At 52.4% G+C, this 25,727-nt stretch overlaps 1 protein-coding gene across 5 annotated transcripts in view; it reads left to right on the plus strand.

Annotated features, from left to right (window-relative positions):
* Positions 1-24,938, plus strand: part of RALGAPB (Ral GTPase activating protein non-catalytic subunit beta) — an 81,262-nt gene extending 56,324 nt beyond the window's left edge. For all 5 annotated transcript variants that reach the window (XM_064168035.1, XM_064168036.1, XM_064168037.1 and 2 more), the window contains 7 exons: positions 1,869-2,034; positions 13,899-14,021; positions 15,573-15,709; positions 16,425-16,533; positions 19,106-19,184; positions 20,120-20,268; positions 21,230-24,938. In XM_064168035.1, coding sequence (XP_064024105.1) covers positions 1,869-2,034; positions 13,899-14,021; positions 15,573-15,709; positions 16,425-16,533; positions 19,106-19,184; positions 20,120-20,268; positions 21,230-21,423 — 957 coding nt within the window. In that variant the 3' untranslated portion in view covers positions 21,424-24,938. The remainder of the gene's footprint in view (positions 1-1,868; positions 2,035-13,898; positions 14,022-15,572; positions 15,710-16,424; positions 16,534-19,105; positions 19,185-20,119; positions 20,269-21,229) is intronic.
* Positions 24,939-25,727: the final 789 nt, after the last annotated feature.

Here is a 25,727-nt window from a genome sequence, read left to right on the forward strand (position 1 = left end):
TGAACCTGGAACACCTCAAACTACAACAGGTAGGTTTAGACAGAGGAGGCTGCTTAGTGTTGCAGAACTTGCTGGCCTTTGGAAGTGAAGGGAAATTTTGGGGGTACCTGGACAGTCAAAGTGCCACTGCTGCTTGGTACTGGACAGCTTGCTGTGATGTTGCAGTGGAAGTCCACATGATTGCATTGGGTTGGAAGGAACCCTCCAAGGTCACTTTGTCCAAGGCAGGCAGCAGGGACACCTCCAACTAGAACAGGCTGTCCAGGGCCACAGCAAGTCTGATCTTGAATATTTCCAGGGATGTGGCCTCCACCACCTCCCTGGGCAGCCTGTACCAATGTCTCACCAGCCTCAGTGTGCAGAGCTTCCTCCTGATGTCCAACCTAACTCTGCCCTGCTCCAGTTCCAAGCCATTGCCCTCATCCTGTCCCCACAGGCCCTTCTGAATAGTTCCACCCCAGCCTGCCTGCAGATCCCCTGCAGATACTGAACTGCAGCTCTGAGCAGTTTGAGCTGTTCAGCCTTCTCCAGGCTGAGCAGCTCAAACTCTCCCAGCCTGTCCTCATAGCCCTCTAAGCATCTTGTGGCCTCTTCTGGACCCTCTCCAGCAGGTCCATGTCTTTCTTGTGCTGGGGGCCCCCAGTAGTATACTTGTCTCTGTGGACCTGAGCTCAGTAAGGTGCTGCTTCAGCTCCCCCTTTGGAAAGAGCTGTGACTGAATTCAGTCCCGTCCCAGTGTCAGCATTGAGTCATGTGAGGAGGACGTAAAAGCTGAGTCAGGACACAGCTCCTGCTTTGAGCAGGGCTGGCTGCCTGCTCCTGTTCTCCAGCAGTGTGAGCTCTTGTCACTTCAGCTCAATGCATGTGCTGAGAGGTGACCTGCTGCAGAGTGGTGTCACCTGGGTTTTGTCTGACGCTGCACAGCCCAGGATGGTGCCATCTTGGCCTGATGATCATTGCCTGAGGCCCAAATACTGCCCTGTGCCAGTGGCTTTTGCAGTTGGGAGGGGGGCTCATGACATTTGTTTAGAGGATAAAGTGCCTGCGCACCTTCTACGTCATTGAATGTCCTCTAAAGATACCCTGAGCCTTCTTTGACTGGGGAACTTTTGTTTGTTCAAATGGCTTGTGTGCAGTTCTGGGCCCCTCAGTTCAAGAAGCACCTCAGGGCACTGCCTGAGAGTCCAGTCCAGAGCCAAAGCTGCTGCAGGCAAAAGAACACCTCCTGTGAGATCAGGCTGAGGGAGCTAGGACTGGGAGCTTGGAGCAGAGGAGCCTGAGGGCTGCCCTCAGTGCTGTGCTAAAGATATGCAGGGCAGAGCCAGGCTTTGCTCAGGGATGGCTAAGGACAGCACAAGGGGCACTGGGGGGAAGCTGGAGCGGAGGAGCTGCCACGGGAATGAGAGGGGAAACTTTGTCACTGTGAAGTGCTGGAGCTTGGAGCAGGCTGCCCAGAGAGGTTGTGGAGTCTCTTGCTCTGGAGACTTTCAAACCCACCTGGATGTGTTCTGTGTGACCTGCCCTAGTGATGCTGCTGTGGCAGGGGGTTTGGACTCAGTGATCCTTCAAGGTCCATTCCAACTCCTGACATTCTGTGATCACCTCTAGCAGTTGTCTGAGCTATTCTGCAGGCTTGGGCAATGCTGACAGAAAGACAGCTTGGTTGATTAGGACATTGCCAAGCAGAGTGGGAGGATGCTAGGCAGCAGGGAGTAGCGTCCATGTAGAGAGTCTGTTTCCAGGCTTTGCAAGCAGCAATATTTGGGCAGAGCCACGTTAGTGACACAGTTTTAGGTAGAGAAGTAGGAAGGAAGAGAACTGCCTTCTAGAGCCTCTTGCACCTCCCCTGACACCGCTGGTTGTTTCAGATCCTGAAGAACATGGAGTCTTCCAGAATTGTTCAGCCACACTTCCTGGAGTTCTTGCTGTCTCTGGGCTGGTCTGTTGATGTGGGGAAGCACCCTGGGTGGACTGGCCATGTCTCCACAAGTTGGTCAATCAATAGCTGCAGTGATGAAGAGGCACCTGAACAAGGTAAGATACGGTCAAGGGTGTAACATAAAAATGTTTGAGCTTCTTTAGGATACTGAATGTAAAAGTTCTTGCTCATCAATCCCTGTCTGAGAACTTGCAGGTTGGCTTATTCTGGTCAATGCCTAGGAGAGGTCCCAGGAGACTGGAAACTGCCAACGTGGTCCCCATCCACAGGAAGGGTCGGATGGAGGAACCTGGGAACTACAGACCTGTCAGCCTGACCTCAGTGCCAGGGAAACTGATGGAGCAGGTTATCTTGGGGGCAATAACTGCCCACCTGAGGGATGGCAAAGGGCTCAGGTCCAGCCAACATGGATTTAGGAAGGGCAGATCCTGCCTCTCCAACCTGATCTCCTATGATCAGGTGACCTGCTTGGTGGCTGTGGGGAGGCCTGTGGATGTGGTCTATCTGGACTTCAGCAAGGCCTTTGACACTGTCCCCCACAGCAAACTGCTGGCTAAGCTGTCAGCCCATGGCTTGGATGGCAACACTCTGTGCTGGGTTAGGAACTGGCTGGAGGGCTGAGCCCAGAGAGTGGTGGTGAATGGTGCCACATCCAGCTGGCAGCTGTCACTAGTGGTGTCCCTCAGGGATCAGTGCTGGGCCCCATCCTCTTTAACATCTTCATAGATGATCTGGGTGAGGGCATGGAGTCAGTCATCAGCAAGTTTGCAGATGACACCAAGCTGGGGGCAGATGTGGCTGGGTTGGAGGGCAGAAGGGCTCTGCAGCGGGACCTTGACCGCCTGGACAGATGGGCAGAGTCCAAGGGGATGGGGTTCAATAGCTCCAAGTGCAGGGTGCTGCATTTTGGCTACAACAACCCCATGCAGAGATACAGGCTGGGGTCAGAGTGGCTGGAGAGCAGCCAAACAGAAAGGGATCTGGGGGTGCTGATTGAGACCCACCTGAACATGAGCCAGCAGTGTGCCCAGGTGGCCAAGAGAGCCAGTGGCATCCTGGCCTGCATCAGGAATGGTGTGGTCAGCAGGAGCAGGGAGGTCATTCTGCCCCTGTACTCTGCACTGGTTAGACCACACCTTGAGTGCTGTGTTCAGTTCTGGGCCCCCAGTTTAGGAGGGACATTGAGATGCTTGAGTGTGTCCAGAGAAGGGCAACGAGGCTGGGGAGAGGCCTTGAGCACAGCCCTATGAGGAGAGGCTGAGGGAGCTGGGATTGGTTAGCCTGGAGAAGAGGAGGCTCAGGGGAGACCTTATTGCTGTCTGCAACTACCTGAGGGGAGGTTGTGGCCAGGAGGAGGTTGCTCTCTTCTCTCAGGTGGCCAGCACCAGAACAAGAGGACACAGCCTCAGGCTGCGCCAGGGGAGATTTAGGCTGGAGGTGAGGAGAAAGTTCTTCCCTGAGAGAGTCATTGGCCACTGGAATGGGCTGCCCGGGGAGGTGGTGGAGTCGCCGTCCCTGGAGCTGTTCAAGGCAAGGCTGGACGTGGCACTTGGTGCCATGGTCTGGCCTTGAGCTCTGTGGTAAAGGGTTGGACTTGATGATCTATGAGGTCTCTTCCAACCTTGATGATACTGTGAATGTGCAAGTGTCAGAGGAAGTTTTGAGTGAGCGGAACTGCTGGCTGTGCTGTTGGGAGGAAGCAGCAGAAATTCCTCTGCTCTGACTTTTAGTAGACTCAAGGAATCCTTAACACATGTTCCACACCCAGCAGGGAAGGCTGCTGCATACTGTCCACAGAAGTGCTGGGATTTGGAGTCTTCAGTGAGTAGGTTGCAGGGAGGTGTTGGGTGGTGAGTTGGCCTCGTAGCTATGCTTGTGGGAAAGGAATGAGAGCAAGCTGCTGTTTGTAGGTCAGTGTGGTTGGAGCCCAAAGGCAGCCCTGCTGTCCTCCTTCATTTACTCTGCTTTTTTCCGCTAGGGAAAGCTCTGGGCTTGTCATACCCACCCTCTACTCTGTCTGTCAGCCAAAAATGAGCCTCAGGGCAGCAAAATTCCATCCCAGGCTGGTGAGCCAAGGTTGAGTTTGTTTCTGCCTTGAACAACTTAGCCAAATTGACAGTGTCTGGGTTGCTTTCAGTGTGGTTCAAGGTCACTAGTCCAAGGGCCAGATCATGTCTTGGTGATCTTCAATGCTTCAACCTTCTGCTGTGGGCTCTGTAGGAAAGGGGTGGAGTTGCTCTTTGTGTGAGAGAACAGCTGAAATAGGTTGACCTCTGGCTAGGGAGGGAAGGAGTTGGAAGTGAACTTGCAGGAGCTGAGGGAAAGGCTGATGTGGGGAACATTGCAGTGGGTGTTTGCTGGAGGCCACTTGATCAGGAAGAGGACATCAGTGAGGCCTTCTACAGACAGATGAAAGGAGCCTCATAGTCACATGCCCTGATTGTCATGGGGGACTTGAGCCACCCTGGTGTTTGCTGGAGAGGCAGCACAGCGAGGCACAGACAGTGCATGAGGTTCCTGCAGGGCACTGCTTATAACTTTTGAACACAGGACCCAGCAGAGAGAGGTGAGCTGCTGAGCCTTGTGCTAAAGAACAAAGGAGGTCTGGCTGGAGATGAGAAGGTTGGAGGCAGCCTTGGCTACAGTGACCACGAGATGCTGGAGATCAGGATCATGTGAGGACATAGCAGGGTAGTAAGTAGGTGTGACGGTTTGGGTGTTACCTGCCCCCCCCCCCCCCATAAGAAAATCACCCAGACTAGACTCAGCTGCTGGAAATTAAAGAATGAAGCTTTATATTTACAGCTTAGCACAGTAGACAAGCAGATATTTACAATATCTACAGCTAGATACAGAAATGTGCAAGTTAAAAAGTAATACAGAAACACAACAGTCCTCCAAGAAACCAGAGTCCCCAGGAGGGGCTCCCAACGACCCTTCTTCCCACCCTCTACCTTATCCCAGACTTTGCCTTACGTTCAAGGTGAGTTGGGAGGATCGGCCAGGGCATTAGGAAGCAGAAGGATTAGTCAGGCAGATGACAGGTTAGGGTGAGACAAGTGCAGGTCTTGCTCTGTTTACTGAACCTCTACTATTCACCAACCAGGTTGCTTGTGCTAAATGCTTGTCCACCATAGTGGCCACTTTATTCACCATATCCATAGGGACGTGGCGTCGGCCATCCTCCCATCGAACTCCCAGGAACTGGATCTCTCAGGCAGGCCCTTTCACTTTGCTTCTCTTAATGGCAAAATCAACATCCAACAGGATATTAATGATCTTCTCACCCTTCTGGAAGACCTCCTCTGCTGTCTCACCCCGTACAATGATGTCATCAATGAATTGCAGGTGTTCAGGAGCTCCACCCTTCTCCAGTGCAGTCTGGATGATGCTGTGGCAGATTGTAGGGCTGTGCTTCCACCCTTGAGGCAGTCTGTTCCAGTGGTACTGGACTCCTCTGCAATGGGGATGGAGAAAAAGGCATTAGCAATGTCAATTGTGGCATACCATTTGGCCTCCTTTGTTTCCAGTTCATAATGGAGCTCCAGCATATCAGGCACGGCTACGCTGATTGGAGGAGTCACTTTGGTCAGGCCTCTGAAGCCCGCAGTCAATCTCCATTCCCCATTCTCCTTCCACACTGGCCGTATTGGGCTGTTGAAGGGTGAGTTTGTTGGGGTCTCTGCCCAGCAGCAGTGCTCCCAGTGTGTGTGCATATGTGGAAGGAGAACACTGAGTCAGTTTCTTTAAGAGGGCTGGCTTCATGCAGACATCATCAGGGTCCAGAGGCATCTGGCCATCTCCATAGATTATCTCCTGTACAGCCATTTGCCTCAGGTATGTGATCCCCTGTTCCATATTTGTCCACTTAAGGGGATGGAAAATCATGTCATCCTTGGAGGGGTATCTGTATCTCATAGCTGTGAGGAGTCTGGCCCAAAGTGTGTGGGTGCCATCCAGCCTCCCCAGCTCTTTATCCACACCCCCATCCCTCAACAAGGACCCCAACTGTTTTGCCTCCCTCTGATCTAAGTCCACGGTTTCTGCTCCTGCATCCCAGCAGCTCAAAAGCCAGGCTAAAAGGGACTGTCTGTTTGCCCTTGCATATTCCTGCCTTGTCTGTCTGATTTCCTTTCTGGGCATAGAGCTGATAACTATAACTCCATTACCAGATCTATTTCCAGCTGGTGCATGTTGCTGGGGAGTACTGGTTCCCAAGGAGGTTCCTTGCCCTCTGTCTGTGGAAGGGATTGGGGTTGTTTTAGCTTGCCGCGTGGTGATAGGGGCGAGACAGACAGGGCTAGGCTGTCGGGATGGGGTTCGGGGAAGAGCTCTGGGCGGGACTGGGGCAGAGTTTGGGGCAGAGCCTGGTGCAGAGCTGCACTCGGGGCAGGGGCTGCCTGGCCCACCAGGCCGCTCTGTCCAGTCGCCCCCTCCGTCACAGCCGTGCGGGCCACCCCTCCCCCTAAGCATTTTAATGGCCACGGCTACACGCGATTTGCATGTGTTCCAGCTCAGAGCTGCAATGTACTCTCCCAAAACCACATTGAAACACAGTGAAATAACTGCTGTCCAGTACCATTTTTGCCCCAAAGATATCTGGAGCTTCTGTGTCCCAGCACACACACTCAGAGTGATGCCATGTTTGAGACAAATTTCCAAAAGCAGTTGGATTTCCAAGAGAATTCAGGAATTAGGCATACACCCGCACAGGCAAGGTCTTAGAATATTCCCAGACCATATTAATCACTATCCAGAAGACATGGTAACTTACAAACTTCAGCATCCAAGACCAAAACAGCCATCCAAATGGCTGGATTATTAAAACTCTCTGAACATCCATTTTTAACTTCCAAATCTTGTCTAAAATAATTCTTTCTACCTAGCCCCACCTTGAGACGCCAAATAAATTGTCTCAGTTCTAATTTAAATTCCCAGAGACTAATAAATTTGATAGAACCAATAGCAGTTTGTAGAGTGCCCTTCCCTCTTCCCCCTTCTTTCCCAAAGAAAGAGATTAGGTATATATATAGAGAGAGGTAAGCACACCCAAATAAATCAATCTCACTCGATTTGGAAGTTAAAAGGAAAAGTTTAACAATAACTTAGAAGGGTAGTCGAGGTAGGGAAGTTTACACAGGATGTAGGGAAGGGAAAATAGCAAAAATACAAAAGGTATAAATACAACCCAAGTTTGTGATGGTGGCTTTGGCTGCCTTGTGGGTGATGGCCATGTGATATAGTGGTATGCAGGGAGCAGAGTGAAGTGGAGAGGGAGAGAGATGCAGAGAGAAAGGAACAGGAAGTACCCCTGCTTTTATTGGACAGGAAGGGGGGGAGTGGGCTAACCATCACATGGTGGTGTTCAGGCCTACCCCTGGGGAGGGGTCAAGACCCCTAGGGTCAGGTTCAGGGTTACTCCCCCTGGAGTGTTAACCCTATACAAGAAGAAAGCATTAGCAATGTCTATGGTTGCATACCATTTAGCCTCCTTCGATTCCAGCTCGTACTGGAGCTCCAGCATGTCCAGCACAGCTGTGCTCATGGGTGGAGTCACCTCGCTGAGGGCACAAAAATCAACTGTCAGCCTCCAGTCTCCATTAGGCTTACACACAGGCCAGATGGGGCAGTTGAAAGGTGAATGAGCTTTCTCGATGACAGCCTGACTCTCCAGTTGACGAATCAGCTGATGAATGGGCAACAAAGAGTCACGGTTAGTTCTGTACTGCCTGTGGTGCACAGTTTGAGTAGCAATTGGCACTTCCAGATCCTCTATGTCATGATGTCCCACAACTGCAGATTCATCAGAAAGTTCAGGTCTAATGGACAATTTCAATTTACCATCCTCAGTCTCTACAGATGCTATTCCAAAAGCCCATTTATGACCCTTAGGATCCTTGAAACAACCTTGTCTCAAAAAGTCAATTCCCAGAATGCAAGGTGCATCAGGACCAGTTACAGTAGTATGTTTCTTCCACTCTTTACCAGTTAAACTGATCTCAGCCTGTAACTTAGTTAACTCTTGAGATCCACCAGTGATTCCAAAAATAGATATGGACTCTGTCCCTTTGCAATTGGATGGCAATAAAGTACACTGAGCTCCTGTGTCAACTGCAGCCCTGTACTGCCAAGCTTTTGAACTGCCAGGCCACCTAATGAATACATTCCAATAGATTCGGTTCTCTCCACTATCCCTTTCCTCCTCCTGGCTGGAGGCAGGGCACCCCTAATGCTGAACATGGCATGTGGGGTGTACACAGTGATTGGTGGTGTTGTGAGAGGAATTGCAACTGTTGGAATCATTGCAGTTGCTCTGGGGAGCTGAAGAAGTGACAGCTACTTTTCTGGCACAGCTGCCTCTGTTTCTGCCACTCTGCAGTTTCCTGACTCTCTTTGAAAGAGCTGAAGTAGGTTTACCATCTCACTTGTTCATGTTCTCTCTGTATCGGTCACGCAGGATTATCCACAGTGACGCAGGTGATTGCTGATGTCTGGGTGGAATTTGTCTCCTCCTGGGCTGGAATTGCCTTGCAGGAGGTGGGCATCTGTTCCTGATGGCAGAAACATGCACCCATTCAGGAATGGTATCCCTTATCAGAGTGGAAATGGAGGTTTTAAGATCCTCCTTCAGTTCTTTCATGCTATCTTTAATGTCATTCTTTATCCCTTTCATCTCTGTTGTCATAGTGTTTATGGCAGAGACTAGGGCAGAATGTGCCAAGCTGTCCTCTACCTGCCTGAGCTGGTCAGTGAACTCACCAACAGCAATAGACCTTCCATTGTCACTCCTTGATAGAAACTTGCTGGCCAAGATGTTAGCATAGGATGAAGGAGCAAGCTTAATCAGCTTCTTCATGAGACCTGTTCCGAAAGGAATATCATCAGGCTCATGTGTGCCATGATATCCATAAAGCACTTCCTTCACAGCAAACTCCTTCAGAAGCTTAATTTCCTGCTCAATGGTGTTCCACTTCTTGGCACCCCATGGCAAATCATCTCGGGAAGGATATCTCATAGCCACAGCCAACAGGAGGCAGGTCCACAAACTAACCTTACCAAGAGGACTTGCTAGGTATTAGTCCACTCCACTCTCCTTGGTGAGTGGCCCCAGCTGCTTGGCAGACTTGTCTCTCACCTGCAGAGCACTAATAGTACAGCATCGCACCAGCCAGCTTAGGATTGGTTCTACTGATTGCCTTGAGTGTTCCTTTCTAACTCCCCTGACCTCTCTGAGGGAATCATTGGAATCCTGTATGTCATCCTCCTCCTCTTTCTCTTGTTGTCCTGATTGTCCCTGGCCTGGAAACAGAACTTTCCTAAGAACACTCTTAAACTCCTCAGAGCCATCCTCCTCCTTGGCAGCCAACCTCAGGAACCTTTTCTCATTAGAATGTCGAGATCTGAGCATGTTGGCTAAATCTTTAAGGCTGTATTTCTCCTCCTCCTCTTCCTGTGTGCCAGAAGCCCCCTCCCCTAAATCCTCTCTTAAATCACCCTTTACCAAATGCTTTGTTTAGCCTGTGCCTTAGCTGGGGCAAGCAAAACAGGAGCTGAAACAGATTTGGAAGTTCCTTCTAGCAGGTCTGAATTGTTGAGGGTCTCACCTGAGGCCTGTGAGTTTGAATCTGGTTTCTGCTGCCTGAGGATTTGAACTAGATGAAGAAACAGCAGAGACTTGAACAGCTGGACCTGTCCTTTGGCTGCCTGTCATGTTACTGTCAACAACAAAGACTTTGGCAGTAGGCCCAGAACCTGCGGGAGAAGGTGCAGCGGTGGATGTGGCAGCCCCCCCCTTGCTCTCCCCCCAGCCGACATTGTTTGCATCTTCTGGTTGGCTTGTCTGCATCTCTGGGCAAGGACACTCTCTCTTTTCTTGTGTTCCTAAAGGAACCACATTTGAATGTCTGTTACACAACAGCAGCATTAGGGCTAAACCAGAATCATGAGGGCTACACTTGTACATGATAAAGATGCCTCTGTGCCAGGTGTGTAAATGGGGCACAGGGGTGTGCTAACTCTGCGCTTGTCAAAATCGCTCGCATTAAAGCTGCTGAGTAAATTTCAGCAGTTGTATTTCCTGACTTGTTAAAACAGATTTGGTAACAGCATCAGTAATACTGAAGCCAACCCAGCCAAGAGGATACTCCCCGAAATCAAAGACCATGCCTTTAACCTTCCTCCAAGCTCAGTCAAACAAAAGGGCTCCAGTTCTGGCTGTCAGCCAGTGGTAAAAGAAAGGAGTAGTAACTGGCCACACAAGAGCCCACAGTAAGCAAAATAGCTTGAGTCTTAGTTCCCAGAGTTAATTAACAAGCAATCAAATTAACTTAGCCCCACTCTGAAGCACCAAAATAAGGATGCGATGGTTTGGGTGTTACCTGCCCCCTCAGGCTTAAGAAAATCACCCAGACCAGACTCAGCCTAGCTGGAAATTAAAGGATGAAGCTTTATATTTACAGCTTAGCACAATGGGCAAGCCAATATTTACAATATCTACAGCTAGATACAGAAACAGACAAGTTAAAAAGGAATACAGAAACACAGCAGCCCCCCCCGAAACCAGAGTCCCCAGGAGGGGCTCCCAACCACCTTTCCATTTTCTTCCCACTCCTCTACCTTACCTCAGACTTTGCCTTACATGCAAGGTGAGTTGGGAGGATCAGCCGGGGGATTAGGAAGCAGAAGGATTAGTCGGGCAGATGGCAGGTTAGGGAGAGAGAAGTGCATGCAGACAGAGCCCAAGAGCAACTCTGTTGTCTGTGTTTATGCTCCAGAAGGCAAGGGGGCAAAGAGAGATGGTTAGTATCCAGCACTGCCTCCTCCAGGCTTAGCATTGGTAGACTCCATCAAGGGAAGCAAGAGAGCTGCATGGATGAGTCAGGAGCTTCTGGAAAAACTGAAAGAGAAGGAGGAAGTTGCCAGTAGGTGGAAGAAGGGACTGAGCACTTGGAACAGTGCCAGAGTATGTGAGGATGCGAGGAGGAGAGCTGAAGCCCTCCTGGAATTAAATCTGGCAAAGGCTGTAAGGGATACCCAGGAGGGCTTCTTCCAGGACATCAGCAGGAGAGAAAGAGCAGGCAAAATGTGGGCCTGGTGCTGAGTGAGGTGTGCTGGTGACAGAGGAGACAGAAGGTGCAGTCACTGAATGGCTGCTTTGCCTCAGGCCCTGCTGCTAAGGCACAGCCCTGAGGAAGCCCAGTCCTGGGAGGCAGGAGAGAGGGTTTGGGGGAAGGAAGACTCTGCCTGAGTGGAGGACTGGGCTGGAGATCATCTGGACAAGCTGGACAGCCACAGCTCCATGGGCCCTGCTGGGATGTGCCCATGAGTGGTGAGGGGGCTGCTGAGGTTCTTGCTGAGGCACTCTCCATGATTTCTGAGAGGCCCTGGAGAACAGGAGAGGTGCCTGGGAGCTGGAGCAAAGCCAAAGTCACTGCAGTCTTCAGAAAGGGCAAGGAGGAGGACTTAGGAAGCTGCAGGCTGCCAGCCTGGCCTGCATCCCTGGAGAGGTGGTGGAGTAGCTCCTTCTGGAGGTACTGCATAGGCAGGTGGAGGAAAAGAAGATCCTCAAGAGTGGTCAGCATGGATTCACCAAGGGCCTGAGCATTCTGATGGCCTTCTCTGATGGGGTGGGCAGCTGGGGAGATGGGGGGAGAGCAGTGAGTGCTGGGCAGCTGGGCTTCAGCAAGGCTTTGGACACTGCCATGGCATCCTGACAGCCAAGCTTAGGAGGTGTGGGTTGGGTGAGTGACAGTGAGGTGGGCTGAGAGCTGGCTGAAGCAGAGAGCTCAGAGGGCTGTGGTCAGTGGGGCAGAGGCCAGTTGGAGGCCTGTGGCCAGTGGTGTTCCCTGGGGGTCGGTGCTGGGTCCAGTCCTATGCAACATAGAATCATAGAATGGTTTAGGTTGAAAGGGACCTCAAAGCTCATCCAGTTCCAACCCCCACCAGCCTGGCCTTGAACAGCTCCAGGGAGGGAGCATCCACAACATCTTCATCAGTGACCTGAGTGAAGAGACAGAGTGGACCCTGAGGCGGTTTGCTGCTGATCCAGAAGTGGCAGGAGTGGTGGCACCCCTCAGGCTGTGCTGCCATCCAGTGAGACCTGGACAGGCAGAGCAGAGCCTCATGAAGTTCAGCAGGGCTGAGTGTAGGGTCCTGCACCTGAGGAGGACCAAACCCCTGCAGCTGTGCAGGTGAGGAGTGACCTGCTGGGAAGCAGCTCTGTGGAGAAGGGCCTGGGAGTCCTGGTGGGCAAGTTCAGCAGGAGCCAGCAAAGTGCCCTCGTGGCCGAGCAGAGTGTGGCCAGCAGGTCGAGGGAGGTTCTCCTCCCCCTGTGTTCTGCTCAAGGACAGGGAACTACTGGGGAGAGTCCAGCGGAGGGCTGCGAGGATGATTAGAGCTGGAGCATCTCAGAAGGAGAGGCTGAGAGCCCTGGGGCTGCTTGGTCTGGAAAAGAGCAGCCTGAGAAGAGATCTTCTTTATGCTGATGAAGACCGAAGGGGTGGAGGTCATGAGGATGGGGCTGGGCTCTCTTCAGTGCTGCCCAGTGATGGGACAAAGGGCATCAGGTACAAACTGGAGCCCAGGAGGTTTCACTTGAACACAGGAAAAACTTTGGTGTGAGGGTGCTGGAGCCCTGGAGCAGGCTGCCCAGAGAGGCTGGGGAGTCTCCTTCACCAGAGACTTTCAGGAGCCACCTGCATGTGTTCCTGTGTGACCTACTCTGGAGTGGATGGTGTCTGAAGGTCCCTTCCAAGCCCTGCCATTACATGACTCACCTGTAACTGTGGTCAGCTAAAGGTTTCCCTGTTCACTTGTAGAATGAAATTGCAAATAATCAAAGGCTTGAAGTGCTTGGAAGAGGTTAAGGGAGCAGAGGCATGCCCAGGTCTGAGGGGAAAGGCAAAGGGTGCAGAGGCATGCCCAGGTCTGAGGGGAAAGGCAAAGGGAACTGAGGCATGCCCAGGTCTTGGCTGAATTTTCCTTCGAGGGCAGGACCAGACTGGCCATTGCCAGGACAGAGTCCTCTCCCTTCCCTTTGCACTTGGCTTTGTCAGTCCGGCTGTGAGGCAGTGCTCTCAGGTCTGAGGTGACCTGAGGTGGGCTTTTTAACCTGGATTTTGATCAGCCAACACAGTGGCTGATCACAGACAACAGTGGCTGAATGAATTCAAACAGAGAGAAGGAGGGACAGAAAAGGGAGGGGAAGAAAGGCAGCTTCTGCTCTGGTTTTGCTGTTGGAAAAATCTAGGAGTGGAGTCACTCCTTTAGCAATAGATAGCTAAAACCCCTGAAATGACTTAAGGTTGGCTTGGAGCAGCATGTGAAGATTGCTTGCTTTGCTTTCTCCTCTGTTTTTGTGACTGAAGCTGTTCAGTTTGTTACATGAATTTTCTCCATGGGATTAAAAACCCATCGAAGAGTCCAGCATCCTGGTCTGGATCAGGAATGGTGTGGCCAGAGGAGAGGCCTAGGGCACAGATCATCCTGGTGAGACACTGGTGAGGCTGCATCTGGAATCTTGTGTTCAGTTTTGGGCCCCTCACTCTCAGGACACTGAGAGGCAGAGCAGGTCCGGAGAAGAGTAACACAGCTGGGGAAGGGTTTGAAGAACAGGACTGGGGAGGAGCATCTGAGGGACCTGGGCGGGGTTAGCCTGGAGAAGGAGGAGGGTGAAGGGAGACTTTCTGCTCTCTACAGCTCCCTGAGAGGAGGCTGCAGTGAGATGGGGACTGGAATCTTCTCCCAAGTAAGAAGAGGAAACAGCCTCAAGTTGCCCCAGGGCGAGGTTTAGGTTGGATGTGGAGGACAATTTCTTTCCCCAGAAGGGTTGTCAAGCCCTGGAACAGTCTGTGGTTTCTGCCCAGTGGCTGCACCTGCTGTTTGAAGGTGGTCTCCTGAGGCAGTGCATAAAGAAGCAGAGCTTCCTTTGGACTAACCTTGCCTGTTGTGTCCCTTTCAGATGACCTGGCTGTTTCAGGGGATGTGGGGGCGAGCATCTTCAACGGGCAGAAGAAGGTTCTCTACTACGCCGACGCCCTGACAGAAATAGCTTTTGTGGTGCCGTCGCCCGCGGAGTCCCTCAGTAAGATCCCTGTGTCCGTGCTGCTTGCGAGCCCAAAGGGACAGGCTTTGTGAGAGGGTTTTTCAAAAGCAGAACCTAAATCAGCATGGAGAAGGCTCTGGGGGGACCTTAGAGCTGCCTTCCAGTACCTGAAGGGATCCTGCAGGAAGGCTGCAGAGAGACTTCTCATGAGGGTGTCTAGAGACAGGCCAAGGAGGAATGGTTGGAAGCCAAAGCAGAGCAGGGTTAGACTGGAGGTGAGGGAGAAGTTCTTCAGTACAGGGGTGGTGAGACTCTGGAATAGGCTGCCCAGTGAGGCTGTGGATGCTTTCTGCCTGAGGGTGTTCAAGGCCAGGTTGGATGAGACCTCGAGCAAATGAGTCTAGCTGGGAGGTGTCCCTGCCCACGGTGGGGAGGTTTAAGTAGATGAGCTCTGAGCTTCCTTCCAACCTGAGCCATTGCATGGTTCTAACAACCAGTTTGTCTGTCAAGGCCCGTGGCAGAAACCTGCTGGTGCTTAAATTGCAACATCCTTAGACCTGGTACCTGTTGTGTGTCCCTTTTTCTTAGCCCAGAACTTCTCCAGAGTTGCCCAGCAGCATTGCTGTTGCTCAGGATGTGTTAGCGTGGGCAGACAGATCACCAGCAACTGCTGCTTGCAGCCCAGAAGGCAGCTGTGTGCTGGCCAGAAGCATAAGAAGCAGGGAGGGGATTCTGACACTGTGCTCTGCTGAGAACCTCCAGTTCTGGTGCCCCCAGCACAAGCTGGACCTGGAACTGATGGAGAGGGCCCAGAGGAGACTACAAAGATGATCAGAAGACTGCAGAACCTTCCCTGTGGGGACAGGCTGAGGGAGCTGGGGCTGGAGAGTGCCAGGATGAGGGACAATGACTTTGAGCTGGGAGAGGGGAGAGTGAGAGTGGAGATGGAGAAATTCTTGAGAGTCAGGGGGGTGAGACACTGGCACAGGCTGCCCAGGGAGGCTGTGGCTGCCTCCTCCCTGGAGGTGTTCAAGGCCAGGCCGGATGAGGCCTTGAGCAAGCTATGCTGGTGGGAGGTGTCCCTGCCCGTGGCAAGGGGCTGGAACTGGGTGATCTTTAAAGTCCCTTCCAACCCATGCTGTCACTCTGGACTGGTGCTGCTTTGTCTTTTTGTCTCTCCTGTCCTGGAGATGTGCACGTGGAGGAACAGGAGCATAGCTGCTGTGTAGGTGAGCAGCAGCTGTCACAATAGCTTTTGCACACTAAAACCAGTGTGTAAATGTTCTCTGTGGGAAAAGGGCTGTGAGGAAGTGCTAGCCATAGGAAGGAGACTCTTCCATTGGGAGTGGCAGGGACACTTCTAAATCCACAGTGAGTGCTTTCAGTGCAGCCTGTTTCTGGAGTAACTGGCAGCTGTCTGCTGCTGAATGCTCTTCCTGCTTTGAGTCTTGTGCTGGCTCAACCCTTAATTTATTTATGCTTAGTTCCAAAACCTTACAGCTTGGTTTAGTTTCCAACTCTTGGACATGATAACAGCTTCAGGGCTTTGGCAGAACAAGAGAAATTCACCTCCCTCCTTCTGCCTTGCAGCCGATTCCCTGGACAGCACTGCCTCTGACCAGGAGAGCGACTCCAACGTGGATCTGCTGCCAGGAATAACCAAGCAGCAGTCCCTGACACTGGAACTCTTCCCCAGTCACACAGACAATCTGAACCCTTCCCAGCGGGTAAGGCACACCCTGCAGGCAAGAATGACTTTTTTACCCACTTCTCTTCTTCCCCTTCTCCCCTCTTTTTCTTTTTTCTTCCCCTCTTTTATTTTCCAGCAGCACCCTGGCAGTGCTGCAGCATGGGTTTGCAGTGTCTGATTTGGGTTCCCAGCCGCTCATCTTGACCATCTGCTTTGGTCCTGCCAGATTTGCACCTGCATCAGATCAGTTAAATATGAAACAGGAACTTGCCAAGTGATTGCCCTCTGCATGCTGCTGTCTTGAGATGCATGCAGGAAAAAAACATGTAGTACCTAGAGGAGTTCAGACTCCAGTCCGTGCCTGTGAGTTGAGGATGAGTTGATATTAACACTTCTTGTAGCTCCCCAGGTTAAAATGGCTTCAGTTGAGTCTGAAGTGTCAGGTGTGAAGTTGCTGTTGCAGGGTAGCAGAGCAGAGCACCATGTGCTGCTGGTGTAGAATGGCTGCTTTGCATCCTGATTTATCATCTCTCAAGAGCAGTAAAAAGAACTGTTTGAAGATTGACTACCTTGATTTGTGCTGAATGTAAATCTTGTGCAGCCCCAGGTGGCTGTTCCTCAGAGGGTAGTTCCCCCACACCTCAGTACTTGCCTGAGGTCAGAAAGACTAAGCAGTGGCTGTGGACATGCTGGTTGGATGTGTTGCTGGACTCACGTTTGCAGCTGCTGCTTTTCCCTTGTGTTCCAAACAGCTCAGTCCTACTTCCAGATCCAAGAGGGTGCCTCAGGGCCGCACAATTCCGCCAATGGGACCTGAAACCAAAGTCTGTGTGGTCTGGGTGGAGCGCTACGATGACATAGGTGGGTGAAGGGTTTGCTCTTCAACAACAGGGCAGGAACCAGAGGGGGAAACTCTGCTCCATTTCTCTGTAACATGCTACATCCTTATTAATATCTGCAACCAGCACTTTCAAGGTTCTGAAACTGCTCTGTAATACATGTGTGGTGGGCCAGGGGATGTACATGGAGCAGTGCCATGGAGTTCTGGACATGATTTGAGTTCCCCCAGCTGCTATCTCAGTTGTTCCCACATCACCTCGTCTGCTCTAGCTTGTCCCCAGTGCCCCTTGTCCTGTCCTTGGCCATCCCTGAGCAGAGCCTGGCTCCTGCCCTGCACATCTTTCTCACAGCAATAGGGCAGCCCTCAGGCTCCTCTGCTCCCAGCTCCCTCAGCCTGTCCTCACAGATGTTCACTGCCTGCAGCAGCTTTGGGGCTCTGTGCTGGACTCTCTCAGGCAGTTCCCTGAGACTGAACACAATATTCCAGATGTGGCCTCACCAGGGCAGAGCAGAGAGGCAGGAGAACCTCTCTCTGCCTACTCACCACAGCCCTTTTAATCCACCCCAGGATCCATTGGCCTCCTTGGCCACAAGGGCTCGTTGCTGGCCCATGGGCATCCTGCTGCCCACCAGCACTCCCAGGTCTGTTTCTGCTATGCTGCTCTCCACCATCTCAGCCCCCAGCCTGCCCTGGTCCGTGGGATTGCTCTTCCCCAGGTGCAGGACTCTATCCTTCTTCTTGCTGGATTTCATTGGGTTCCTCCCTACCCATCTCTCCAGCCTGTGCAGGGCTGGCTGGCAGCACAGCCTGAGGGCTGTCACCACTGCTTCCCGTTTGGTGTCATCAGCAAACTTGCTGGCAGTGTCCTCTGTGCCCTCATCCAGCTCGCTGATGACTAAACAGTCCTGGTCCTAGTACTGACCTCTGAGGGACCTCACCAGGCACAGGCCTCCAACTAGACTCTGTCCCACTGGCCAAAACTCTCTGACTTCTGTCTTTCACCCAGGTGAATGTATCTTTGAAACACTGCTCTCCTGGGGAGGGCTCATGGTGCCCTTTTCATGCTATGCAGCCCAGCTTCCTTTCTGCATCTTTGTTCAGGCAGGGACCTGCTCCTCATACAACCTGATGTTTCTTACCTCCTCTCTGACCTTGGTCCTGGCTGACCTGGGAGAGACCCAGCTTTGCCCATCTTGTTCACTCTTTGTCCCCAAGAGTTTCTCGTATGCTGGTTCTAAGCCATGGTCTGGCTTTGTTATGGAATCATATTGGTTAGAAGAGACCTTTTAAGATCAGTTCCTTAAGGAAGAAGTTAATCAGTGCTCAGTGCTGTGTGAGAGCCCCTCTGGACTGGCCTAGCCCAGCAGAGCTTCCTGTAGGGGTAAACTCTCAAGATGACCACTTTGTCCACAGTACATCCTTCAGAGCTTCACTAGGATCAAGAGGTGGTCATCAGGTTCTGCAGTGCCACTTTCTTATCCAGACGTTGGCCCAGAGGGTGTTCCCTTAGCTCCAGGAGTCCCTCAACTGCTGCACTTTCCAAACTGGTGTCCCTGACCGACTTCTTTCTTGAGTGACAGCCATAAGCCAGCTCTGCAGAGCTGGCTACACATGCATGTTTCTGCTTGGCTGCTTCTCTCAGCAGCTGTAGGAGTCTCACAGAGCTCTGGGTCTGAAGCTGAGGAAGCAAGTTTGTGAGCCTCAGGAACTGTGGCAGTTGGAAGGGGGCGCACGGGATGGCTTTTGAGAGTGGCTCCTAGCCCCGAGGCTTTGCCTTGTGCCTCTGCCTGTGTTTCTGGTACATTTTTTGAACCTGGGCATAGTAAAGCTGCCTTTTAGGCTGTTGCCCTTATGCCAGCTGTTTGCCCTCCCTCTTGCTCCATTCAAAAGTACTTCCAGAGCCCTCCTTGCTCTCCCTCTGCTAGCTCCAGCTTTTATGTACTCCGTGTCCCAGCTCCGAAGGCAATGGGCCCCGCATCCTTCCTGCTGGAGCAGGCTCCAGCACAGTCCTGCTGTCTGAAACAGTTTTGTGAATGACTCTAAACATCTCAGTTCTGCTCCTAAACAAGGTCATGGGAAGTGTCACATTCCTTCCCAGGGATCCAAGTTTCTGCTTCCTCCTGCACCTTAATTTTCCGCTTGCTTGTTACCAGAGTTGTAGGTTATGGTGAGGACCTGCAGATGTTGAATTTGAGACTGTTGTTTGAAGCAAGGCTCAGGGATGCAGTGGATGTGGAATGGTTTGGAATTGCCAGCACTCTTCCTAGGGCTGATGCTTGTGGGTAGCTGAAGATGCTGTTGAATAATAATCTGAAAGCTCTCTTTGTGATTGAAGGACTTCACCTCCTGCCCGCCTGCACTGCTCCTGTAGAGGTTTTGGCCTTTGGATCTGAGAGAATTGAGGGTCTGAGCCATGCATTACCTGATGTGTTGAGCAGAGAAGTCTGAGGTGTGTCTGCACACCCTGTGGAGCTTTGAGAGCAGCCATGGTGTCTGTGCTCGAGGGCTGTGTGGGTTTGAGCAATGATAAATAAATCTTCCTTGGTACAAAACAAACCAAGCAACCTCGTTCAGTGCATCTTCTCCTTACAGAAAACTTCCCTCTCCCAGACCTGGTGTCTGAGACCAGCACTGGTGTGGAAACCACAGCCAACAGTAATGCTTCCCTAAGGTAAGGCTGCTTTGGAGAGCTGCTCTTCTGCATTCTTGAGGACAGCAGCCTAGGCTGCACCACAGAAGTCACGACTCAGGCTGTTTGCTTTCTTCAGCTTTCACAAGCAGCCCTGCAAACTCTAGGCAGTCGCTCAAAGACAGATGAATTTCCTCAGTGGGTTTGTTTTATTGGAAAAAGGAAAGAGCTTTTCCTGTCACTGCACTTCAAACAGAAATTAAGGAGCAGAAAATGGTAGTTTTTATCTGGAGTCTGTGATTAGCCTCCCTCCTGATTTACTCCCTTGTGAGTCATTGAAAACACTGCATTTGCGTTGCGAGGCTTCAGGCCGTATCTGCAGGACTGCAGCTCTGTGGTGACCGAGTTCATAGAAGCAGTACAGCTGAGAGACCCCTCTGGAGTCCAGAGGAGACGCTGAGGAGTGCAGCTGGTTCACTCAGGGGACAGCCTTTCAGCGCTGTGTCGTACCTTTTAAAGAGAGCCAACAGAGATTGAACTCAAATCAAACTGGAGAGAAAAGGCAGAATGGTGTTTAGAGAGAGAGTACAGCGATAGACAGTGCAGAGCAATTTCCATGGCAACCCCCCCGGAAGTTTTCCCCATCCCCCAAGAAACCTAAACCTGCATTCCCCAGTGCTCCAGTCCTCCCCCCCACCACCCACGAGGCCTACTGCTTACGTGGTCTTCCCGGTAAATTGGCTCCCTCCACATGCTCAGGGCAGGGGGAGGAGAAAAGGAGAACGAACTGACCTTGTTGTGAGTCTAGGAAGAGATAGCAGAATTATGGGATTGAATAACAATCTTCTGGTCCCCAGAACATGTTTTTAACCCTATAGCCTCAACCTGGGACACACTTAAAGGGCTCACTTGTCAGCCATGGAGTGATTGAAACAGTGCTGTAAAACTGACTGAACAGTTGTGGCTTTTCCCTTAAGATCTACCACTCCTGAGAAGGAAGTTCCTGTGATCTTCATCCATCCTTTAAACACTGGCTTGTTCAGGATAAAGCTGCAGGGAGCAACTGGGAAATTCAACATGGTTATCCCCCTGGTGGATGGGATGATAGTCAGCAGGAGAGCGCTCGGTAAGCCAGGGGTGGTCGGGAACACTCATCTTGGGGTTAGCTGTATTTGATACACACCTGCAAGAGAAGATAAACACAGCTTTGGCAGCAGCAGCAGAGGGTGATCAGCACTCGGCTACTGGCCCAGACGGGCTGCCCTGCCAGTGTGAGGGGGAGGAGTGGAGGGCTGGAACTGGTAGTGGTGGAAAGAAAAAGCAAATGCCTGCTGTTTGGATAAGAGAGGCCAGAAATGTGCCCCTGGTGCCACTGTGAGCCAAGGGGCTGGTGCTGGCTAGCTGCCAGAGGGCACTGCTAGATTTTTGGACTCTGCTGCTTGCCCGGTGTCTTCTGCTTTGGACAGTGGGCAGTGCTCAGACGCCACAGCAGCTGAGGATCTTCTGTGTCGAGCAGAAGCACTTCACCTGCTGCCAGGTGTGTTTGCAGAGGGCTTCTGCATGCCACCTGCTTTGGCCTGTGCTGCTGCTTGCATCTGTCTTGATCTCTGTGCCACTATAGCCCTAGTGACTGGAAGTCTCTCCCAGTGAGAGCAGTTCATGAGGCAGAGCAAAGTGAAAAAGCATTAGCATCCTTGGACACAGCCTGGCATGGCCCTGGCACGCTGTCACCAGGGCCCTAGCTCTGCAGGGCTGGTACTGCCTGCCCTGGCTTCTTTCCCCTCTTGGTTCTCAACCTGTTGCCGTGGGCAGTTGCTTGGCTCTGGCAAAGCAGAGAAATCTCTCTCCCCTTCCTTCAGCCAGTTGAGGCTCCTGCTGACTCAGCCCCTTTCTTACTCGTTGTTCACAGCAGTGCCATTGCAGGCCTGGGGACTGATTCTCTGGCTGCAGCTCCTCGGGGAGCCGAGTTCTTGGTAGTGCTGAGCACTCCCCTGGCGTTCCAGATGGGACAGAAGCCAGAGCTGTGCACCCAGCCAAGCGCAGAGGCTGCCTTCGGTCCGACCTTGACTCGGCCGTTCCCTCCGCAGGGTTCCTGGTGCGGCAGACGGTGATCAACATCTGCCGCAGGAAGCGGCTGGAGAGCGACTCCTACAACCCCCCCCACGTGCGCCGGAAACAGAAGATCGCAGACATCGTCCACAAGTACCGCAACCGGCAGCTGGAGCCCGAGTTCTACACCGCGCTCTTCCAGGAGCTGGGGCTCCGCAGCTGCAGCCCCTAGGCCGCTGCCCCGCCGGGACAATGGCAGCCGAGCTCGGTGGCGACAGTAACGGGAGCAGGTAAAGAGCATCAGCCACTGGGATTCAGGAGATGGCAGCGAGGCAGCTGCCAGCAGGCAGCGTGCGGGAGGAATGAGAGGTGAGCCTGAAACGTGCAGCTGAGATGTTGACTTCTTTGCCTACCCTCAGAAGATTCCTTAGTTCCAGTCTTCCTGGATGCTAGCAACATAATCTCTGCACCTAGTCTTCTACTCCAGACTAATTAGGACCTGTTAAGTGTCTCATTCTAGGAGAGCAGGACAATCAAAGTCATCACTGCATGTGTGGATGGAAACAGACTCCAAACAAACCTGCCTTTGAACATCTCTCTACGCCACCTGGTACGGGAGAAGGGAGCAGGATCTCTCCTTTGAGGAGAGTCTGTTTCAGAGCATTAACTGTCCCTTCAAGAGCTGAAGAGACACTTTCAGCCCACTCCAAAGCTCAACAGAAGATCACTCACTGTTCATAACCAACTCGTGTCCCAGAAGCAAGAGGAGGAAGATTGCTTGGAATCATCAGGTCAGGAAATTCATAGCCAAGGTGCTGTGCCTTGCAGTTCCCTCCAAGGCTGAGAGTCTACAGAGGAGATTTCTGTCAGGCTGACATCAGACCTGAAGTGTCCTGAGTGTGCAACAGAAGCTGTTAGTGGGTAGGGCTCTTGATAAGATAAACACAAGGTGAGGATTTTCAGGCTTGTTGCAAAATGTCACAAATTGATTTGTCATTGTTTTTTTAATGCAGCTACTTCACTCCCTCGGAAGTGTCTGCATCACCTGCTCACTGTTCCCACAGCAAGTGTGAACATCTGCACTGAAATGGCTCTGGGCCTGCCTTCTGCCTGGTATTTATAGCATAAGTAGCTTTTGCAGCTTCTACAACACTTCTCAGAAGATGCTGTTGAACAAACTGAAACAGCTTGAAAAGAGAGAGCTTTGCCCCTTCCCTTGCCCTTCCTGCAGGGCACCTTTGGAGCCACAGCTTGCAACAGGCTGGGAGATGCTGTACTGGGCAGTGGCAGTGCCCTCTTGCCTGGCTCTGCTTTCATCTCCAGACTCTAGATTTCACATGTTGAGGCTGGGAGGAGATGTTTAGGGCAGAGGGAAACTGGGCTCCTGGTGCAATCCCAGCCAGTGCTGTGGTAGCAAATGCTGCTGGGTGGTGGCTGCAGCAGCCCCTGGGGTTGTTTTCCTTCCAGTGAGCAGGTAGTGCCCCAGTCTGAGCGTGTGCAGGGATCTGGGGGCTTCTCACCTTGTTCCAAAGTGTTTGTTAGCCTTTTACAATGTGTTGCAGTAACAGCTCTCAGTCACAGGGTTGTGGTATTTCAGGGTTACTGTTTGCAGCAGTTCTGGCCTGAAACAGTCTGAATTGTTCCCTGCAGCTGCCCTGCTAAGGGCACTGCCTGCTGCTGCCTTTGGAGCTGGCTTTTCACAGAGTTAATGGAAACAGAGGCCTCTGAAGATAGATGTGAAAGGACTCCTAGGGTGTCAGGCAAAGGGCGGCAGGCGATGTGTGTGGTGCAGGGGACAAGCAGGCAGCCTCTCAGCCTGGGAGCTCTGGATGCTCACCAGTGAGTGCACAGTGCAAAGATGGAGCCCCGTAACGAGAAGCACTGTAGGAGCCAGCATGGCTGCAAATGGCAGGAGCAAGGCAGCACAGAGCTGTGATGGGAAGCCTGGAGAGCTTCAATCCTCTCAGGCTCTTGCACAGACACTAAATTTAGCCACCTTGTGTATGCACCTGTTGGATCCAATTAATGCCAAGCACACTTTAGTCCACTGGTGTAAGAGGCATGACCAATGCATGTGTAACAGGGTGCACCTCCTCAGTGACCTGAGGACAGAACCCAACTGCCATGGCCAGGTGTGTGATGGGCACAAAGGGAGCAAAGGCTCCTTCTGGCAGGCCTTGGGCTGCAGTTGCTAATGGCAAGATGAATCTGGGGCAGCCTCAGAGTCCCTACATGGCCCAGCCAGTTGGTGCCTGGACACAGTGCTTGGCTGAGGAGCAGTCTGGGGCTGTGTCCAGGCTCACCTTACACCTGGCAGCACTCACTTGAGCAGGAAGAGTCATGCACCCTCAGAACTCCTGAAAGAGGGACATAGCTGCTGGTGGTCCCCGCACAGGGAGGAGCAGTTGTCACAAGCTTGGCTTGATTTGTTGACTCAGCCGGGTTAAGGTTAGCAGCAGTGGTAGACCTGACCCTCTCTACTGGCTTGGAAGAGCTGAGCCCCCGAGGAGGCTGCAGTTCAGCACTAATGAGTCGCAGTTACTGCCACAATGCCATCCTACCTGGCTTGACTGTTGGTCGTGAGCCACTGGCAGACCTGTGCTGGTGGAAGGTGTCTGCAGGCAGCATCCCTCCTTCCCCTGAGGCTTCAACTTCACCATCAAATGTCAAACATGGATGTGGGGATTAATCCTTGCTCTGGTGAGGTCAGACCCTGAAGGCTTCCACTGGTCCAGGGTGCAGCCATGAGCTGCTTTCCCCAAGGGGGCAGAGCAGGGGACTTGTTCCAGCTGTGGCTGCAGGAAGCTCAGAGTCAGGAGCGCAAACTCTGCCCATCACAGGCCGTTTATTGGCTTCTCAGGCTGACAGCCTACGTTGCTTGGGCCTGTGTTCTGCTCCCCAGAGGGAACACGTGCTGACCCCGCACTGTGGCCTCGGTTTGGCCTTTTGGCCTTCCAGGTGATAGTGCTGCAGAAGCTGGCTTGCAGATGTGCCTAAGAATTCAAGACTCTTCTGTTGGGTTCATGTTTCTGCTGAAAGTGATGGGGGGGAGGGGGCACTGTCACTGCATTACAGCATTGAGATCCCAGGCAGTGCAGTGCCCGAACAAAGCCTTGTAAAGAAAAGTGGCTTTGAAAGGTTTTTGCCCCGCCCGCAGCGGACAGGAGGGACGGAGCTCAGGTGTCCCCTTGGGCAGCACCGCGGGCACGAGGCTCTGGGGCAGAGCAGCCCCTGCTGATGGGCTGCTAGCACGTGCTGGGCTCTCCGTGTGTGAGGGCAGGGATGTCCTGGGGGGCTCTGTGTGGCCAGAGGGATGAGAGGGCTGATCTTGAGGCTCTGAGGCAAATGTGATGTGATTTAGTGGTGGCTTAGTGGAGCGGTGTCTTGGAAAGCAGACAAAGGCCTTTTTCAGATGGGTTTTGGCAGGAGCAGTCGGGAGTGAGTGTCAGGTTCCATGTGCTTCAGCTGCCAGCCGGTGTGTCTGGGCTCCTGGGTGTTGCCAAGAGAAGTTCTCTCTGTTCTTACTGTATTTTCTGTAAATACTGCTGACGCTGAGTTGTAAAGGTAGATGTAAATATGGAGATGTCAACTATGTCCCCTTGTCTCTAGTACTTGATCTCTTCTTTGTTTAGGGAAGGCACACAAAGGCTTGTTTGTATTTATGCCAATTCTTTGTCCAGGAGAAACACATCAAATACTGAATGTAACACAATTAGCCCAATAAATTTTAAAGATTCTTATCTAGTACCTCTGCAGTTGTCAGCTGTTGCTGTTCCCCGGGGCAGAAGTGAGCAGCCAGTGCCGATGGTTGCCAGGGCAGTGGCAGCGGATGAAGGCACAGGAACGGAGCAGCAGCTTCTGCTGAAGGAAATCACCTTGCATGGGGAATGAAAACATGGAAGCAGCTTTTACAAGCAGCCTCAGGGCTCCTGCAGCATTCTCTGGCTGCTCAGGGTGCTCCTCTCTGGGTCAGGCGCAGACCCTGCACCACCCCTGCCAGCAGGGCCCGGGGAGCTGCTGTGGCCAGAGCAACACCAGGCAGCTCCTGTGCAGAGAGGAGAGACAATGGCACTGCTCAGCTTGGGCATCAGTGCATGACAGTCCTGTCCTGTGGAGGTGATCCCCGCAGCGAGTTCTGGGGAGTTGGCAGGAGACCTGTGGCACGCTCTGGTGCTTACTTGGTAGCTGCACTGACTTGGCTGTGGCTCTTGGCACAAAGTGCTGCCCTTGGGCTGTTGACCTCCAGAGCCGTCCTTGGGGCTGGAACAAAAGCAGTGGACTGGCAATTCCAGAAACCTCTCCAAACAGGGCAAAGTGAATGTTGGGTTTTCTGCCAGCTTCTTCCAGGAACTTCAGGGGTGCCACCTGCCCAACCTCCTTGCCACGCTGCTTCCAGTGGAGGTCCCACTTGGATCTCTGAGGGAACACACAAATCCTGCGTAGGGACTCACATTTCTTTCCTCTGCAGTCACAAAGAGTAAGGCAGGTGTCAGAGAGGGCTTTCTGGGCTTGATTCTGGAGGCCTGATGCTTTGCT

The sequence above is a fragment of the Pogoniulus pusillus genome, chromosome 29 (assembly GCF_015220805.1).
Source record: "Pogoniulus pusillus isolate bPogPus1 chromosome 29, bPogPus1.pri, whole genome shotgun sequence".
Classification (NCBI taxonomy): Eukaryota; Metazoa; Chordata; class Aves; order Piciformes; family Lybiidae; genus Pogoniulus; species Pogoniulus pusillus.